Source organism: Amblyomma mixtum, chromosome 7, assembly GCF_055824585.1.
Source record: "Amblyomma mixtum isolate Tamu chromosome 7, ASM5582458v1, whole genome shotgun sequence".
In the NCBI taxonomy this organism is placed as follows: Eukaryota; Metazoa; Arthropoda; class Arachnida; order Ixodida; family Ixodidae; genus Amblyomma; species Amblyomma mixtum.
The window spans coordinates 73343848-73363530 of NC_143018.1; the positions used below are offsets into that span (position 1 = coordinate 73343848).

Sequence of the window (19683 nt, forward strand, 5' to 3'; positions counted from 1 at the left end):
TCTCACACGCGGCGAGAGCTCCTGAATAAAATAACCCGACTTCGGACCTCAGAATTAGTGAAAGCTGGATTAGCTGCTCATATCTATTCAAGCTTTTATAAATTAAGCGGAAGTACGTTTTTATGCACCAGGTTGCATAAACCATGACAAAATTTGTTTTCTGTTGGCGCTGCGACTCAGTTGAGCTCACAGCGGTAATTTGTTGATAAACTGGCGCGGCGACAAGAAAGCAGTTTGTGGAAGGGGGGGGGGGGGCTTTATGGCCGGCAGGAAGGAATAAGAGTGCATGGGAATTGGAACTGCATACTAGCCGCACACCTAATTCTTGATATTGAATAAAAAGTTTCTTTGCGGTGGAGCACCAAGACGGAATTCGATTAAGCACGAGCGCGTTCTAAGCGCCGGCACAATTAACTTGAATGTCATTAAAACGCGTCAATGTTATCCCTTTGATAACGTAAATACTTCCTGCAACACAGCCACGCAGCGGAAGTATGCTCGACAATGTTTTTTTAGCGCCCGAAGCGCGGCTATATGCAGGCGCGGCCGCGGAACTACCGCAGCCCCGCAGTCCCCAACGAAACGCCCGCACCGCGGCGCGCCAGTCGGTGCAAAATGGCCGCGCCCAGGAGAGGCTCAAAAATCTGGTCTATATCTCTATAGTATCTAATGCCTTCCTAAAGAAGGCCGACGGAGCAAACGTCACGGCTTCCAGAGGCTGCGGCGCGGCGACGACGCTTCTGGTTTTGGTCCCGCGGCGGTTAGGGGGTTGTTTGCTTGGCCGACACTAAAGGCGCGTTTATAGTCCGACGTGTTCAGCGCGCGGGCGAGCGTAGCTCGCAGTCAGTCGCGCTACGCCGGTTTCGCTGCGCCGGCCGGAGCGCCACCCATTCTATACTTCGATGCGTCCAGACGCCGCGCGCCGCTTCGGAGCATGCGCAGAACGACCGCCGACTCGCGCGCCTATCGTCGACCGGCGGGTAGTTTGAATTCCGTTCGCGCCTTTTTCTGCGTCGCCTCATCCGTGCGTCACACACTTAGTGCATCCTTGAAAATCATGTAAAACGACTTTTTTTGCAGGATGACCAAGGCCTCATTTGATAAACTTTTGAGCCTTGTCCGCGACCGCATCGTCCATTCACCGAACCACAAGAATCCAATCAGCCCAGGAGAAAGGCTGGCAGTCACTTTACGGTTCGCTTTATTTGTTCCCAAGCGTTCTCTTTTCGCTGGTTGTCTCTGAAATCGAGTCGTTTTGTGTCGTATACACAGGGGTGTTGTTTTATGGCTTCAATAAAGCGTTCCACAACGATATCCGGCTCGGTTTCGATGTTTGGGCAGCTCGCGCCACTCACGCCGCTCGCGCTGGCATCCGCCATTTTTCTCCGCGCGATGCATTGTGGGTCGACGCGGTCGGCGGCGCCTGCGCGCAATTGGAGCAGGAGCCAAATCTGCGCCGGGCTCGTCGGGGCACGCTGGCAGCCGCCGGTTGCGTTGGCCGCTGCAGTGCGTCGAACTATAGACGGAGCTGTTTTCACCAACGCAACGCAGCGTGCGCGCGCGCTCGCTTGCGTTACGTCGGACTATATTCGCGCCTTAACTCTCCGTCGCCTTGCAGTAGCGGCCTGAGCGGAGTTTTTCTCGTATCTGGCAAGTTCGCAGTGCGTGTTTTCAGTGGCGTCCCCTCTTTTAGGCGGTGGGTAGTATGGCAGCAGTGATGTTCACCTTTGGCTCCAGACGGGGGACCTCGACGTGGAGGAATGCGCTTGATGATGCTTTCCTGGCGCTACTCCTCCCGCGCCGTATTCACACGGGCCTCCTGGAGCCGAGGGGGCAGAACTGTTACCGTACGGCTCACCGACAAAATTAAGGGACGCTCCGCCGAACACGGGCCGCGAACTTGCCGGAAAGGACAGAAACTCCGCCCAGGCCCCGCCTCTAAAACAAACAAACAAAAAACGGAGGGGGAGGGGACTGCCAGTGCCAGCTGAGCCAGGCTGAGCAAACGATCCCCTATCCGCCGCTGGACCAAACTAGAAAGCTGCGTCGCCGCGTGGCCTCTGGAAGGCGCGAAATGTGCGCAGTCACCCTTGCTTAGGGCCATGTTACCACCGGCCGACATCTCCACCTTTTCCTGTCATTAAAATTCCTTTCATTCTCATCGCCCGTGTTTAAGAGTTTAAGTTAAGCGGGTTTGTGCGCTCGCGCCGCTCAGCGAGCTAGCGGGAGCGCTACTGCGCATGCGCGAAACGCTCAGGCGGGAGCGCGCGAGCAGAACGGCGGACAGAATCGCCAATTCGTTCACGCTTCGTCCGAGGACGGCGCAGGCTTCGCAGGCTAAAAATAAGAAAGCGAGCGTTTTGTTCCTCTTGGATTCTGGCGGCAATCGGCTGCGCTTCTACAAGAAGTACAAGTTTCGAGTAATGCAAGAACGGCATTTTCCTACTTTATTTTCACTAATGTGGGGGCACTTTTCTGGGAGAGCTAGGTGCCGTCGCCCGCCCATTTCCTTTGTGTTGGTGCAGTTCTGGGGTACGGTACCTGTCTCCCTCTTCGAGGGACGCGAGAAGGGCGAGAAGCGCAGTGGTTTCGACAATTTTCCGGTCCATCCGCTCCGTCGCCTGCTCTCGTAGTCCGTGCCAGCTGGTGCCGGTTCATCTGCACGCGTCTCTAATCATGGGACCTTTCCGTCCGTGGTGCCGTCCGTCGTGTGGATCCCGCTTTAGCGCGCCTCTTCTCCACTTCTCCAGTATTCTCCCGGCACTCATTCAACTCCTTGCATGCCTTCGTGCGGTCGCCGTTACGATGACGACGACGCCGATATCTCTGGGGAATGGGCCATTAATCCCCGTTGTTGTGAAAACCTCACAAGGCCGCATAGGTCGCCTTTAGGAAGCCCGCCCAGCGCTAGCCATGAGATTGCTTGAAACTGCACAAGCTCTTTTCGTTTTTCCAGCGACATCAAGAGTACAACGGCTCTGATATATGATAAGCGCTACCAATAGGACGAGAACTATATTGCCACTATAGTTTAAGCATTAAGTATGCTATGGGAAAGCTATTTTAATGACCTCACATGATTTCTCCGCTCGCTTGTTTTGTTCAGAACTGGACGTTCTACTGTTTCGGATGTCGTTAAAACTTCTCTTTGGGCGAGTTGGTGCAGAATGCTTTAGTAAAATATTATAGCACAAACACAGACAACCATGCACATGGAGTATGAACACATACACAGCTCTCTAAATGTCAAGAAACTGGAATCGTATACGTGTTGTAGAGAGATAGAGCCTGGTCCCTTATAGCTAGACGCCAGTATCGCGGATGGTGGCGATAGCGCCACTACAGAGTATTTGCTGCCTACTCGAGAAAGGCCTTGCCGCCTTGACCCCATGGAACGGCGTCGATAACTCTTGAGAAAGCAAATATTTTGAGCACATCCCGCGACGAATACAGGTCGCACAGTCGGAACGCCACCCCTAGCACCTCCGTTCCTGGCTTGAAGCCGGCCAGTGAGGGGGTGTGCTTAGCGGCTGGTCTTTCTGACCGACTGAATCGCGGCGTTTGCAGAAAGTTAGCGTATATGCGGTGGCGGGTACCACCACAAAGGCGGGCCCCGCCGGACCAGATGAAAGGCGGCGCATCTCGTCTCCACTGACAAGTGCCTCTTCGGGACACGGCCCGCTCCGATAAGAGCGCCGGCGGTGCCGACGATCCTCCACAGTTTTCACGCAATCTCTGGCGCATTCCTAAACGTATATACGTACACTTTAGGGCAGGCTGGAGGAGAAGGAAGGCACCCACTGAACTCACCGGATTTCTTCCAGTAGCGAACGAGGTAGCGGGTCACCGACTTGCTGGACTGGGACCACTTCATGAGGACGTGACGGCTGCCACGTTCAGTGACCACCACGTTGGTGGGGCTCTCCGGCGGCTCTGCGCGATGAAAAGCCGGTGTTAAGGATGCGTTATCACTTGCGTGAATTTTACCTAGACCTCCGCCCCCTCTACTGAAAGTGCGTGTTCATGCAGCTGGGTCGCGTGACTCACTGTCATCGGTCACATCACGCTACAGTATTTCAACAAGAGCTCTTTGATAACACCAGTTCGGGAACCACGCTTCAAAAAAGTGGCTAGTCCCAGAGGCAACTATCCGTATGCTTTCGGCTGGCGAACCTATCTGGAAACGGCCAATAAAAGCTACCGTAATATGTCGCCGTTATTTTCTGAGAACCGTTTGTTTTCCTTCTTTTGCCTCTTCAGTTTATATTTCGGTCTGCTATATCTATGGATTTTCGTTAATACATACTGTTCCCTGATTTCGTCGCCAAGCAGCTGCGCATTTATCAAAAATCTCAAAGCTTGCGCTTGAGCACAGTTTACGTTGTTAACCACGGGCGTCGCGGAATGCATGAACATCCGAATTTCGGCCCACTCGGACCGACATTTCTTGATGCTTAGACCCGATGGGGAGTTTCGAAACTGGTAGTATCAAAGAGCTCCGATGAGAACAACGTTTCAGCTTATTTGTCTTGCGCTGTTCTCCGGTACAAAGCATCTACTCCGTGTTTTAGTAGCAGTGCACGTATTTTATGCACGAAGGTATTTTGCAAAGACAATGGAAGCATGCGATTTGAACCGACCGCAGAGCAACCGAGTAGCCGTATGGATCCTTCTAGCAGCGGACTTATCTCGGGAAGCACTGTTCAAGGCGCGCTGGAAGCGAGCCTCTAAACGCCAATATTTGTAAAGCTGCTCCGAATGCTGCGAGAACGTTTGCGAAGAAAGACAATGGACGATAGCACGGGCGACCAAAGTGCACATTTCTCGTGTGGTTTGGTCCATTCGCTAAGCTTTCAAACAGCCCTGCAAGATTAAGCCGTCGATACTTGAATGTGAGCATTCATTAGTTCTGTTGCGTGCTTGCGACAGCTCTAATGAGAGTCGAAAAAAAATGGCAGTGGTTTAGCTCTGGTTAAACCTGGAGGATTGCGAAAGCAACGAGGAGAGAGAAAGAGGCGATGGAGAGCGCGCGGCAGCGGCGGCGGCCCCGGCACGCTAGCTATGCGCCGCTACTGCGCATGCGCAACTGGCGAGCGCGGCGGCGGCACCCCTCAGTCACCCGCGCAGCGACGGCGGCGGCGCGCCGTGTGACGTCACTGCTCCTCGCGGATGCGCAGTATGGCCTTTCGTCAGCTCCGCGAAATGGCTCGGCGACTCGCGTAGTGTTGCTTTCGCAACAACAACAAAGAAAGGTGCTGGGAGGTGCAAGGGCGCGTACCGAGGACGGCGAGCCTGAAGACGTCCCTCGTCTTGCCGTAGTCGTTCTTGGCGATGCAGACGTACTGCGAGGCGTCCTTCTTGACCGTGTTGTGGATGACCAGCACGGACTGGATGCCTGTCGGGGTCACTTCCTCGTGCGTCTCGTATCTGCAACGGGACACGGCCGGAGATGAGGACACTGAATCCATAAGTGGCTTAGCAAGGAGAACAGGTCGTCCACACGCTGCAGAGTACGCTGTTGTCAAGACCTCAAGACCTGAGTCACCTCACCCACCGGCATTATCATGTCCGTGGTAACCACTGGACACAAGTGACGTGTGTGGCGTCGCGTCCACTGCCACATCATCATCGCCACTGCGTTTCGGCTCTATCTGTCCAAATGGCGAATTTGAGAAAATTAGGTGTGAAGATTGCGATTTAGCCATTCGCTTTATGCGTTGGGGTACCGCCGCGTCCCGCACTGTGCAAAGGCAAGACTTTATGCATGATCAGCTTCACAGCACCTTTGAGCTTCAATAAGGAGATTTGTCATCGTTTGGCACATTCTATTACAGCAAGGGGCGCGTGGGATGGTGAACTTTTCGCGGAGTTTTGTCACCTTCTGTCTCGATCAAACTGTGCCGTTGTAGGTTGCCGCTCCCCGCCATTTGATCGCGGTCCGAATCATCGTAGATGTGAACCGTTATTTTGGTTGGGTGCCTTGGATGTGGTATGTTCGGCTATTACTATTAGCCCGAGTATGATGCCCTGTAACCTGAAACCGTTCTTAGGGATTAATAGGGCAGATATGACGTAACATTTCTTTTTGTCCGATTCCATTCCATTTTAATCACTCAGGGCTCCGACTGGTAGATACCGGCGAAAGCAGAGACGTGGTTTCGATTCAGCCAATCATAAAGGGCAGAGATAATAGAAGTACAATAGAATGTGTGCAGTAAACCGGGGCAGGCCTTCACAAATCTCACGCCCGTTTCTCTTTGGCGTGCCTTTGCCTTCAGTATAGAGCCTTGTAGTGAGAGAGTCTGGAGTCCGGAGATATCGACTAGCGTGCTACTGCCCTGAGTATGCCTGGCGCGGAGCCTGGCAGTTCTAGGACAGTGGCGCTTCCGCGAGATGCTCGCCAGCGTCAAGGGGGCGCTCACCTCTCGGTGGAAGGAATCAGCGGGCTGTCGTCTTTTTCCCAGGTGACCACCAGGGGGAGCTCGCCGGTGACGTCGCAGGCGATCTTGGCGATGTCTCCGCGCTTCACGGACACCTCGCTGGAGCCCTTGGCGATGGTGGGAGGCACTGCAAGCGCACAAGCACAGGCCGACGGTGAAGGTCAGTAAACGGCATGCTAGGACTGTGCTTTCTTCTTGACTTTCTGAAGCAAAGCCAGCGCGTTAAGTCCTCAACATTACACGAGAAACCAAGTTACGTCTGAGTCCTTACTATCACTTCTCTCGCTGACGTTCAGGTACTTTCCCCATAATGTTTGCTACACTGCACTGAGGTCTCTACGGACTGACTACGTCTCCGTTGCCGCTCTGGGGAGGCTTGCGTTACATATTGAATTGCATGGTGCGGATCGAAGCTGCGCACAGCTGTTGACAGGGGGCATGCAGACCTGCATACAAGAGTACAGCAGAAGGATACACTGGCGCTTTCTCTGAGGTGCCACGAAAATGACATGTCGTTCCTGCTGCGGCAGTGAATGGCGCTGCATGGCTGAAGGCGCACAGTTCATTGGCGCCAGAATACAGGCGACGCTTCTTACCCACGAATCATGTTCGTAGAAGACGGGCTGTGAACTTTATTCGCTACAGAGGTCTGGTTTAAAAAAAAACTCGGAACTCGAGCCGTCGCAGGGTGGAAGAAGTTGTGCCGAACGTTGTCGATGTTCCAGCTTTAAACAGCTTTCGTACTGAACGTTACGAGCTTTTTTCAACCACGCTTAAAAAAGCAAATTCCGCACCAGCCAACGGACAGTTCTAGCGTAATGTTTCCGCGCGTAAATTACGGACGGTGATTCCTGCAAACCAGCGAAGCTTTCACTACTTCCTGTCTCGTATACACTGCACTTTTCAGCGTTCTCTATGCAGTCTGGGCTGTGGAACTGACAACGCCTGAGTAGAGTAGGATATGACGTACGTAGACAGCGGCTTTACTACAGTTAGTGAAATGGCCGAGACCACTGCCGCTGAAACCTCCAAGCTGGATAGTTTCGTAGTAGCCTGTTACACTATGTTATGTAGGGTTTAACGTCCTGAAGATTACAAATGGACTATGAGGTGAATGACGGTGTATTGAAGGATACCGGAATCATTCCGACGACCTGCGGTTTTCTGACACTCTCACTTAGCGCAGCACACGGGCGTTTATATTCCGGCGGCCGTCGCTGCCGGAATTCTATCCCGCGACTTACGGTTTAGCAGCTAAACCCCAGAGCCACTGAGCCACCGCGACGGTGCGTTTTATAAAGGCGGGAAGAATGCCGCGCTTTTTGAAGCTTCCGTCTTTGGGAAAAGACCCCACTATGTGTGGGCCCTCGGGCGTGACGTAGTGGATGAAAGCGTGGTTTTCTTAAAGCCCTGAGCACGTTATAGCTAAGATAAGGGACACTATGAAGCAACCATGCTAAGATGCGGCTACGCTGCTGGCATATGGCGACCGGAAGGTCAAGGCACTCGGGAGAGGCGTACCGTGCACGGAGACGGTCACCGCCTTGCCCAGCGACGGTTCGATGCCGTTGCTGACTTCGCAGCGGTAGACGCCGGCGTCCTGCGTCTCCACCGCCGCCACCACCAGCGTGCCGTTGTCGAGGATGCGCTGGCGGCCCACCGGGTGCAAGGGGACGAACTCCCGGTTCCCTGGACACGCATGATTAAGAGGAACAATTACTGAATGAAAAATTGCGTGGACACTTGGGCAGCTAAAGTGTTGAGAGGCGAAAGCCGGGGACACTATGCCGTGACGACTTCCGGTGGATGTGACGTCACACCGGTCCCGTGGCTATATCGATACCCAAATTGTACATCTTTCGGGGATCTTAAGTGTTAATTACGCTTAATTACACATTTTCCTATCTAATTTGACACAAATCCGACGTTTTTTTGACCATTCTGTGACAATTTTCACTATGCCGTGACGACTTCCGGTGCATGTGACGCCACACCGTTCCCGTGGCTATATCGACGTCCGAGCTATTTCGACATTTTTGCATATAATTAATTAACCAATTAATCTGCAGTCATCAAATTTGGCTTCTAGGTACATTTTTTCCTCCTCTATCTGAAGCAACCATTGGTTTTCTTCTATCATTTTTTAGTTCCCGATTGTTAAACGCGTGCGACACGCTTTGTTATGGACGACAGTATGAGCCATTAAAGGCTTTCGCCTTAAAAATGCAGGCGCAATAGACGCGCCCGCATGCATGCGCAGTGCTCCATACCCGCGGGTTGCATGCAAGAGACGAACGCAGAGTGCAAAGGAGTAATGCCAGCAATGGCGCAGAGGCCGGCAGGAGCGGAGCAATTATGGCCCGGTGCTGCACGCTGGGGCAGATGGGAGGTGACATAGGCAGGTAGAGAGAGAACATGGTAGGCGGTGATGGCGTAGTAGAGTGAGATGCCGACTAGACGCTGAAGACATAGTGCACTGGGGCATGCACGCGCGAGTCACGAACACGCATACACCACACACGGCTTGCCTTCACAAATGCCTCTAGCAGGGGAGTCATGCGATCCCAGGGTGGTGGGAGTGCTTTGCGCAATTGTCTGTGTGCAATTCTTCAACCATTCTGGGAGCATAGTATGTAAGCTTAATACGCTTCTTAGATTCACCAGTTGTGATAAGCACACAAATGCCGCCGCCGACACGGTAGCAGCGTGAATATCAATCACACCGTACGGAGGTTTTTCGGCACTTTTTCAAAGCAGACACGTTCGTGTCCGTGCGTCACGCATGTATAGTTCATGGTGGCAAATTCACTGAAACAGCACTGAAAGTACTTGCAGAGCGCACTCAGAGTGAAAAATGAGTCAGGGGGCGCCTTACCAAGCTGTATCTTCCAGACGACGTTGGGTTTCGGGTAGCCCACGGCCCCGCACGGCAGGTACAGGCTCTTTCCTTGGATGGCTTCGGCGTCACTCGGCTCCGCGGACCAGACCGGAGCGGCTGCAATCGCCCCGCGCACAGCCCCGCCCGAGCAGCGGATGAGCGACTCGTTCCAATATATCGCACGTCGCAGGTGTCACAGATGGCAAGTTCAAAGTCTGAGAGGCTTAGTTCCGCATCACATAGACAGAACATCGAAAAGCAAGCTTTATGTAGACACCATCGATTTTCGTCTGCAGTTATGCAGGTTGCGGTATTAGGAGGGTTTGTTATCTCCCGTTTTTGCTGCGGGGATAAGACGCGATTAATGATGAGGTCGCGCAGATCTTAACTGCAGAAAGGAAGACATTGCCGAAGCCATCAAGATATTGTCAGCGTGTGGAACGAGGTTTGATGGGCCCTTATGAACTGAATCACAGTAAGGGTTAGTTTAAGTCTCGGGGGGTTTAAGTGGGCCTTGAAACGATGAGTAGCAAATATACCCCTTGTAGGTAACGGCTGTTGTTAATTAAGAGGAGTTGTAGTCAACCATATTTCAGGTACATCGGCAGCTACCGCTAGACGGCGTGACTTCAGGCGTTGGCCACAAGCTTTACTGGAGATATTAGCAAACCAGAGCTATTTAGCGTGGTTCATAAATCAGTACCACTTAAATCTTCCTGAATATTCACATGATTTCACTTAATAAATACCGCAAAGAGAACAACAAAATTAAAAAAAATGGTACAGTGTCAACTGGACAGTCTAGGACGCGGATTTCAAGCTGTTTAGTATAGATGACTGTGTGGCCCTGATTATATAATAATAATGCCCGTCGCATCACTTTCGACACAGAGCTTAAAAATCTGAATAATTTTCTCGCATATAACGACATGAATGCTAACATAATAGCGGGAACTGTCTTTTCCAACGTGTCTATAAAAAAAAAAAGGTCGAAGTGTCAGCTGCTAAGGATGAAGAATGAGGCTTACTGAAAGATTAATTTATGCAAAAGCGAACCATAATAGCACAACAATCAAATTTTTGCGGTCGTATAGTGCTGCCCTGGCTGGCGATGGAGCAGTTTTAAATTTTGCTCTTGATTTGCTGTACGAGCATGCGTATATCGTCCCTAGCCTGTCAGAAATTTCATCGGCAAGACCCGTCAGATGCAGGCCTACGTTCTAGACGTGTGCAACAGACACTGTACGGGAGGCAGCTACAACAAACAAAACGTCACTCGAGCCGAGCAGAAACTTGACAAGACAGTCAACATCAGCCGTGGTCGACACGGCAAAGACTGTTCTGTTTCGCGTGCAGCTAGCTGTTCTTCCCAGAGCATACTAGCAACAGTAACGTGCAAGGCAATGGCTGTACTCACGTCCGGAAGACCCACTCTCTCCAACAAGGGCTGCGCTTCGAACACACATACAAATCAACCCCTCTCACACTGTGAGCCTTTGATTTGTACAGTTTATCAAGTGCTGCACCATGACCTTTAAGGAGGTCTGCGTACTGCGATATTCGTGCGCGCTGCCTTGACTAGTCCTCCGCAGTCGTACCCAAGCTGATAGCAGGAACAGGTTTGCAACATGATTGGGCGAAGCGACAGCGACCTGATTGTTGTTGTCCGCTTGCAGTGCTGTAGCCATGCATTGTAACAGCCTATGGCAACTCAGCCGTAGGGCTGAGAAGGACATCCAAGGTTTAAATCTGTGGCCATGACGAATTTTTCCCCAACTAAGCTATAACATTTCAAAACGTAAACGTAGCGTTCTTTCGGCGTAAATTGCTTCTCTGGTCGATGCTAATTGTACTTGTGACCCAGTTAGGAACCAGTTTCGGCTAAGTACATTACATCAAAGCAGCAAGAAAAGTGTTTTTGTTTTCGTTCTTTTTGGAGCATGGTGACTTTTCTAAAACAAGGAAACTTCACAGGAACAGGTGCCTGCGAAGCGCTTCCTCCCCGGGTTCGGTGAAAGCCTCTTTAGGCTGATGCTCGCTCTTGAGCGGCACGGTAGCACAGCAAAAGCTGCTACATGATTCAGCTAAATTGTTGCCGTCTTTAAACATCGTATGTTCAGAATGTGCGAGACACAACGCCAAAACAACCAGCCAGAAACGAAAAATTCTTTTTTCATACTTTATTGCAGCAAGCATAACACACACATCTCTGAAGCAATCAAAGCTAAATAATGCGCAGCGAAGTGACGTTGTGATACAATGAGAATTGTGAGAAACGGCCAAGATAATTTAGGGTATGCGCCGGGGTATTTAGAACCGCGGAAAAAAAGAAAAACAACCGACGCTAAAGTATTGCAGCGTGCTCGAAACAACGGGAAAGACATGGGTAATAATCGCACGCGGCAAAAAGAAGTGTATTGCGTGTACGAAAACAAGTATTTTCATTGGATGCACCTTTGAGCGCTGTTTCCATTCGGGTCCTTATAACGACTGAAAAATAGAGGCCGAGAAATGACATCGTGGAGATCGTCCGCGATCTCGCGATGAAACATTGTCGTCGTCAGTAACCCGTGGCACGGGATTTTTACCCGCACAGCGTGCAAGAACTAAAAGGACACGACAGCCAGGACACAGAAGGACACGGGACACACGTAATGGCAATGTGCTCTTTATCGAACAAAACACGCCAAACAGAGGTGAACACAAGCGAGTACAGATAAGATGCAAACGCCCAGAGGAACCAAAATGGCGGCTTTACGCGCGTCTACGCGTAAGCGACCCTTGTCCGTACGCACCCACCTTGTACGTAGAGTGTGGCCCACACCGCCGAGGTGCCGGCGTCGTTGCGGGCGACGCAGGTGTAGTTGCCGACCGACGCCGGCGAAACGGCCTTGATGATGAGCATGGCCACGTTGTCGGCAACGTGCGAGACGGTCGTCCCGACGCCATCTCGCGGGGAGATGGGCCGGCCGTCGTGGAACCAGGTGAATGTGATCGGCCTGGCTCCGGCTATGGCCACGCACGAGACGACAGCCGTGCCGCCCACGAAGGAGTTCTTCGAGAAGGAGAACTCCTGAAGCACGGGTGGCTCTGAAACAGCGAAGGGTGCAGTCGTTTAGGAGGGGGAAAACTGAGCTCTGAATTGCAAATGTGTACTGCAAACGAGTTGAGACGACACATGGCAGGTGAGGATGCAGAAACAACCCAAGAAGGGAGCCTCGAGAATAAGGTGTGGTCAACAGTGGACCCAGCCAGCGACTTACTGGGCTAAATTTCAATCCTACCGCGCGGCTGGAGTGTTTGCGTTAATTCGTTTATGTTGAGCAATTAATGGATCTAGCAATACTAAGTTTCATATGCTGCTGGTAGGGATGCCCCGGACCAGAACGATGTCCGTTCTGTGAGGTTAAAAGGGCCCAGGTCCTGAGGACCTTTGCCGTCGACGGTACAAGGACTGAGGTTCCAAACAACAGGGGTCTTTTTAAGCAGCAAATATTTTTTTCATGATCAAGGGCGTTTAAAAGGGCACAATGTACAGTCTTTGTCAAAAGTAACCAGACTGCACGTTTTCCTTCTCAGTTGTATATTAAAGCTATTATGTCAGCACTCAAGCTCTAAACCTCTATGTGGTAGGAAGAACCCCTGTTCTCACCTTCAATGAACTTTTTGATCTTTAGGGAAGCCGTGATGGCTCTGTTATACGAATGATAAGTAAACCATGCAGCCTGGTTACTTTTGACAAAGACTGTACAAGTACGAGGCAACAGAGATGTCAAAGATGACTTAGAAAACACGAGCCTCACATGGTAAATCATGAGCCTTTAACAGAGCAAGATCATTGAGCTAACTGAACCACCCTCCCCTCCCCCTGAATAACTCACTTATGACGAAGATTTTTACACGTTACCTCGAGACATGAGAGAAATTGAGAACCCATGAATGCTGTAATTACATCCTAGCCGCGACGCAACTTTACCACAGTACATCACTGATTATATCATTTTCTTTTTCTCTGATTTTATAGGACGTAGCAGCGCCTGTTGAAGGAAATCATTTCGCGGTCGGTTCGTTCTGGTAACTCTTGTTCCCAGTAATATGTGCGATTTTCCGAAAGCGTTCGGAGCCGCAGAACGTGCCACATGCGGCTGACGTACGGAGAGTAGTCAGCGACGCACTGACGTGTCTCACGCGCAGCTCATGAGCTGGCCGCTGAACTAAGTTGATTGGCTGTGAAGCCATCACTCAGGTTACCCACAAGAGTAAGAATAATCGACGGCGCGTGACAAGTGCAATAGTTTGGAAAAGCTGAAGGGAAGACAAACGATTAACACGGAATGTTAACGTTCACTGGCGCCGAAGTTCACCCTTTTCTGCTGCTTAAAGAAAGAAAAAAAAAGAACCAGTTTCTGTAGAATTTTAGAAGCGCACGGAATTTCTTATTCGTGATAGCAGGCATAAACGCCTATAAAGGAGGTACTCCCGCCATTGTAGTTAAGGGGCTGTTCTGTTTACTGTTCAGTTATCGCACCTGCTTGACGCTTCGTTACAGTTCGGAAATGAGATAGGAAAAAAAAAAGTGAAAATAAAATACCACTTACCGTGAGCTGCGGCTTCCCCGAACCACTGCGCCAAGTAACAAGCCAGCAGGGATGACGCCAACATCCTCGGCATGTTCCGTGCGCTGGCAGCCGCTATCCGCCGAAGCCCGATTCTCTGAGAACTTCCGAGCGATTGACAGCGAAGGCTCGTCAGCTTCCTCTACATCCGCGCGCACTGGGGCGATTGCCGCCGAAGGTTGCTTGCCGGCTTCGCGGTCACGCTTGGCGGTCTTGGGATGACGGCGAGGACGAGTACGCGACGCGCGAGACCCGCGAAAGCGATACGACGCGTCTTCTGTCCGCGCTACTTGCTTGATTCGCCGCCGTCGCGCGCTCGTTACGTCACGCGGATGCGTGGCGCCATCTCGGGACCGGTCGGAAAGTTGCGCGCGCGCATCTCGTTTCGCGCCGCGCTTGAGAATTGCGTTTATATTTTCCTTCGCGTTTGAGACCGAACTGTTCACGATTAGTCCCTTTAAGAAGATAGCCAAACACAGTAGTGTAAACGAGTGGTCTAGCTTGTGACGTGCGACGTAATGTCGCCGATTTGTATGAAGTGCCGAAGGCAGTGGTTTCTTTGCGTTTTTGTACCTATACGTTAAGCGAAAGTTCACATGTCGGGAGGAGCAACGATTAGGGTAATCAGTGAGAAAACAACAAAGTTACTTTTATCGCAACAGTGTACCGACTTAGTGATTATAATTATCAGAAAGAGAAAGAACGAGACGATAAAGTGCTGATGAGATCACAAATATATATGAAACAAAAAGTGCATACGCAGAAGAATGCTTGTGAACTACGTATCCAACGCGTTTCTCAATAGAGAGGTTTAGCATAGCAGAGACATACTTGGGCAGACGTAACCGGTTTACCGGACACCGGATGCGCACACGCAGTGGGCCTACTTCCCTTAGAGAAATTTCTGTACACAGTCTATGGACTTTTGTCTATGAAGTCTATAGGCTAATCGTATACACTACTGCACAGGCAATACAAATCCTATAGAGGATCAATAGATAATCTATTGATTTATGGCCATTCACTCTTAGTAACCTTTTTTTTTCTGTAGACAGGCTTAGATTATGAATATACAAAAAGGAAATATTTATAGCAACAGTCTATAAAAATTCTATACACTATTTTTGTATAGCAATTAGACGCACACCTACCACTGCATATGCGCAGAATGCGTCCGGTAATCCGGTACACGTCTACGCTAATGCGTCTCTGATCGGCTAAAAGCTACTGGTATGTCAGCGCGCACAATCCGTTGCTCGAAGTTCCAGATAGAGCAGCGCGTATAGAATACGCCATCCAATGCTTTCATACGAATCGAATGACAGGCGAACTAACGGTACGCACGCTGCTTGTGCGGAGGAGTTTCTAAGCTCACCATGTTGAGAGAGCGAGAGTGAGCGATAGAAGGAAAAGTGTACGGGCCTGTGCTTGGCGATTTCATCGCCACAATACCACTGCAGCATGCAGATAGAAGAGGAGAGGATCGCCACCGCAGTGCTTCGCAACGGAAGTGATACGCACGACGCAAACAGTACTCTCTGACTTCATTTGCAAAAATGCTGGTTCAAGGAAGCGCCCCGCAAATTAGTTAAGAAGTTCATTTCTTGAAAAACATGGGCGTTGAAGAGGTTGAATTGGAAACAGTTTTTGGCGCGGCACGCAAGGACAGATGAAGAGAAACTCTCCATACCGAAAATGGTGGACTTTCTCCGTGTTTCTGTCAGCCCCGCCTGAGCTGAACCATAGAAACTCTTCTTCAACATGCCGCGTCAACTGAGTTATATGGTAGGCTGTGAATAGAAATTCGCGGGAAATGTAACGCTGCGTGTACACCTGAATCGGGCCGGGGGGAAGTGTTCAATAAGGTGAAGGAAATGACTGCTTCCATGTATCATCAGAACACGCACACATTTAACCTTGTAGACGTGTGACCTTCCTCCTAGACAGAGCAGCATTCAACGCTTCGCCTCCGGCCACAACTACAGTAGGCACACTGTAAGTTTCTGCGAGAAAGCTGTTTCGCCTGCACCAAAGCGGTAACACGTGTGGGGACGCTTTCGTCCCCTGCGTTCGCTTTCCCTCAACGCGCTAGTTCCCTGTGGTTAGCTCCTCCGCAAAGCACTCCTCTCGGTTCGGTGACTTTCCACTAACAGGGGAGGGCGCTCGCGTCGCAGCGACACCAGCGCCACGGATGGCGTTTTGCTGCGCGCTCGCGGGGAGCTACGGGGTCTCTTCTCCCTCGGCAACGGGAAGCGAACGGACGTTTCGCTCGCAGCTTCGCTCTTCGTCGACGGGCGCCCCTCGGTCGGAACTTACTCCCGCCGAGCCCGTCCCGCTCGACCTCGGAGTTCCCTTTGCCCTACCGTGGGCGGACGTTCGCTCGTAGCCGTGCTGGTGAGTCGGACATCCTAGATTCCTCAGTGTATTTTGTTGCTAGCTGGCGTTATTGTTGCTATAGCAATAAATGCCTTGTTTGTGTCAGCCATTGTGTCGTTCCTTTGTTCCCGTAGAGCACGGCCCGCCGTGGTCGGCGTGCGCTCAGTAGCGTACGCGATCACGGGGTGGGGTCCGCGCGGTTTTGAACTGAGTCAGCCGTGCTTAAACGGGGAATACGTGTTTATCTCCCCGATTTTAACCCCACACACGTCACCAGCAAGTTCCGAAAGAACAAAGACAACGCTAAGTGTATAGCACTTCTCCGCGACCCCCTTGTATAAGGATGCATTCGTTTGGAGTGCACACGGCGCTCATGCTGGCGTCGCGCTGGACTCCCTCCGACACGCAACGGACCACTGGAGCAAGACGGAAGCGAGCCTGCGCACGACGCGGTCCGCTGGGCGTCGCGGACTCTCACGCGCAACATCGATGCGTGATGCAGCACGCCGATGAGACGTCGCGCCGGTGGCAAGTCCCGCGCAAAACAAAAACAATTAGGAAACGCTCTAGGAAGCCCCGTCTCGTTCTTCGGGACTTTGGCTGTTCGCGGCTTCGGTTCCCACGGTCGGATTCAATGGACGATCCACTAAGCGGCAGATGGCAGGAGCAGCAGTGTCAGCCGCAACGGTCTGGAAAGGTCGGGACACCAGTGTGAGCTACACAAAGTACGGATTGCAGGCTTTCTCACAGCATAAGATGCAATCATTGCAGGCTGCATTATCAGAGTCTGTGCGATTGCTTGCTTAGTTTAAGCTGTGTAGCCAAGACTTTCGAGCATAGGGTAGGCTGCGAAGCTCATGTGCAGTACTTGTAGCTCTGGAAGAACTGCGCTGGGTCACTTACATGCACACATACAGCGCCGCGAGCCTTGTCGGCGGAAACTGCTTGCCGCTTTGGCATCTACCAAAGGCGAATACAAGCCTAGCATTTTAGGCTCAGGAACTCAACCATGTAGCACCAGTGGAACGCATACGCACACTGTGCTTTGTAGAGTTCTTTCAAGAAACCTGACCATGCAGATCGGCTCGGGCCGTAGGGACCGTGAGAGCCTCGGATTAGGTCATCTTCAGAGTCTGCCCTGATCATGTGGTCCACATGGACCCTTGAGCGCGAAAGGTTGCAAATGTTTGGTGAGAAAAGGAAACACGCAGAAACTGTCACATGTACTGTCGGTGGACATCTGCAGCATACCGTGGTGGAAGTGGTGAAAGAAGGTGCCTCAGTGCATTGCTGCCTGCTAATTTCGACCACCTCGGCTTCTTTAACGTGCATTGACATGGGACTGCATATGGGCAGATTTAAATTTCACCTCTATCAGAATGGGGCCGCCGTGGACAGGATCGAACTCTATGACAAGTGAGCCACCGCGGCGGGCGGGCGGGCGTGGGTGCAACACATCAAGGATCGCCCTCACACCAAAATTCCGAGCTTTTGTAATGTGTTGCCGTGGCAGTCTACCTGGGATTATGAGAGTCGTGGAAAACTGGTCAGTTCCCCGAGCATTGGAAGCCACGCATGTGTAGTTGCCAAAGTCGTCCGGTCGAATCTCCCGTAGCGTGAGCGTCGACAACGTGTCCGACTGCCTCGTGACCGTGACACGTTTGTGGTTCTTTAGCGCAAGACCGTTTTTGAACCAGGACAGATCGTGGGGACCACGGCTGCCGCTCTTGATGGCGCACGTGATCATCGTGGTGTCGCTCAGAGACAGGTCGGGAGAGAAGCTGAAGGCTTGAATCTTGGGGGAGCCTGGAACGTGGTTTTATGGGCATCCACATTTTGTCATCAGCCTTGCCTGGTCTCATTTAACAGACTGTCATTCGGCATGCACGAGCTACCGTTTATCCTGGAAATGTCAGGTGGGTGACTTAAAAGGAGACTAGGAGGTAAGATAAAAAACGGTTTGTCAGTATTTCATTTAACTCGATGCACTAATGAATTTTGCACGTGCAGTACTCGGAAGTTTCAAGAAACTCAATGCTACTTCGTGCAAATCATATCGCGAACTAAGTGCCCTAAGCAGAATTGCCGAATAATGGGATGTAATCATGAATATTGATTAATTGTTACGTTGTGCCCCCCAAGAAACTGCTTAACTAGAATCCAACGGCATTTATAGCGGGAGGAACGCATTGCTGAGCTTATGTGGCTGATTACTGTCACGAACTTGTTTATACAATTGATAAGACAGCGCTTACCTTCGGCGTTGGAAGTCGCTGCAAGGAAAGATAGCAACGCGAAAGTTTTGACGGCTTTTCCTAGTGTCATGATGGTGTCTACGCGACCGGTACCGACGGTGAAGTGTGCTGCGAACGCTCTCAGATCGGAAAGCGCGTCAAGATGTGCCGCGGAGCGGAAACCTCAATATATGCGCGTTCTCAGCGGACAGCTAGCGCCATGCAACGGCTTAGAGGTGAACTAACGTAGCCGGAACGCCTGGCGCGAAACATTTAAAAAGCGTTTTGTGTCGGTCGAGCGAACGAAAAATCAGGGATGACGAGTAATAGGAGTAGGCAGAGAGAACGAGGTTATTGGGACAGGCGCTGGAATATCTTCGATTTCTGCGCAGTATGTGCTGTCTAATTGCATAATACCGTTGAGAGGGCGCTTAGGGCGCCTATGGTTGCAATGAAAACTGTATTGACAAACGAAATGACCACGAATGTGGGCGAAATAACAGTGTTAATCATGTGGGCGAAATAACAGTGTTAATCAGTCAACAAGATTAAAATTATTACATTTGCAGCGCGCAGCATTCCAGACAATAAACATATATTCTTCACCTGCGCAACGTGTTCATGGTCCATTACCTGTCGGGCGTACCAGAAACAGCAGGCAATGTCCACAAACTGATTGACCCTTTAGTTCAGATCATACTGTTATTTCGTCTGACCGCAATTCTTTAGTGGAAAAAGGGAGATGGGTGGAGGTTATAAGAAAATGGAAGGAGCAGTAATTGTCAACGCAAGTTTGGTGTTCATTCCCTCATGGGAAGGGACAGGCAGAACTCTTTGACTTGTTCTTTCGCATCCTAATCCTTCCGAGTTGAAGAAACAACTGTTCGATGAAAGAGTAACTGTGAATGTTGCGCTACCATGGCATACAATCGAGAACAAAGACGTATTAGTAAAAAAACTGAAGTGCTTCCATCGGGTATTAAAGCCCCTCTCAGAGCCCTCAAATACAGAGTCGCCCGACACGCAAGCGCTGTTATGGACAAGCACCTGACGCAGATGTCGCTACTGCTGCCTACACCGCTTGGAGAGGCGTAGCGTTCGCCTTGTCGCCAAAGCAACCGCGAAACCGATGGCGACCA

The 19683-nt window shown here is 51.2% G+C and overlaps 2 protein-coding genes across 15 annotated transcripts in view; both read right to left on the reverse strand.

The window, feature by feature from the left end:
- Positions 1 to 19683, reverse strand: part of LOC149336506 (cell adhesion molecule Dscam1-like) — a 196269-nt gene that overhangs the window by 25345 nt on the left and 151241 nt on the right. For 12 of the 14 annotated variants that reach the window (XM_089552928.1, XM_089552927.1, XM_089552932.1 and 9 more), the window contains 5 exons: positions 9316 to 9435; positions 7962 to 8129; positions 6423 to 6567; positions 5279 to 5427; positions 3811 to 3933 (listed from right to left, as the gene is read on the reverse strand). In XM_089552928.1, coding sequence (XP_089409054.1) covers positions 3811 to 3933; positions 5279 to 5427; positions 6423 to 6567; positions 7962 to 8129; positions 9316 to 9435 — 705 coding nt within the window. Of the gene's footprint in view, positions 1 to 3810; positions 3934 to 5278; positions 5428 to 6422; positions 6568 to 7961; positions 8130 to 9315; positions 9436 to 12117; positions 12409 to 13916; positions 14946 to 19683 lie in introns of those variants that run through there. The other 2 variants (XM_089552935.1, XM_089552934.1) reach the window with 2 other exon arrangements.
- On the reverse strand, positions 14957 to 19676 carry LOC149336507 (neuronal growth regulator 1-like). Its single transcript, XM_089552964.1, has 3 exons — positions 18566 to 19676; positions 17829 to 18116; positions 14957 to 16999 (listed from the first exon to the last, which is right to left on the reverse strand). The coding sequence occupies exons 1-3, from the start codon at positions 18633 to 18635 to the stop codon at positions 16986 to 16988; spliced, it is 372 nt and encodes a 123-aa protein (XP_089409090.1). The 5' UTR covers positions 18636 to 19676; the 3' UTR covers positions 14957 to 16985.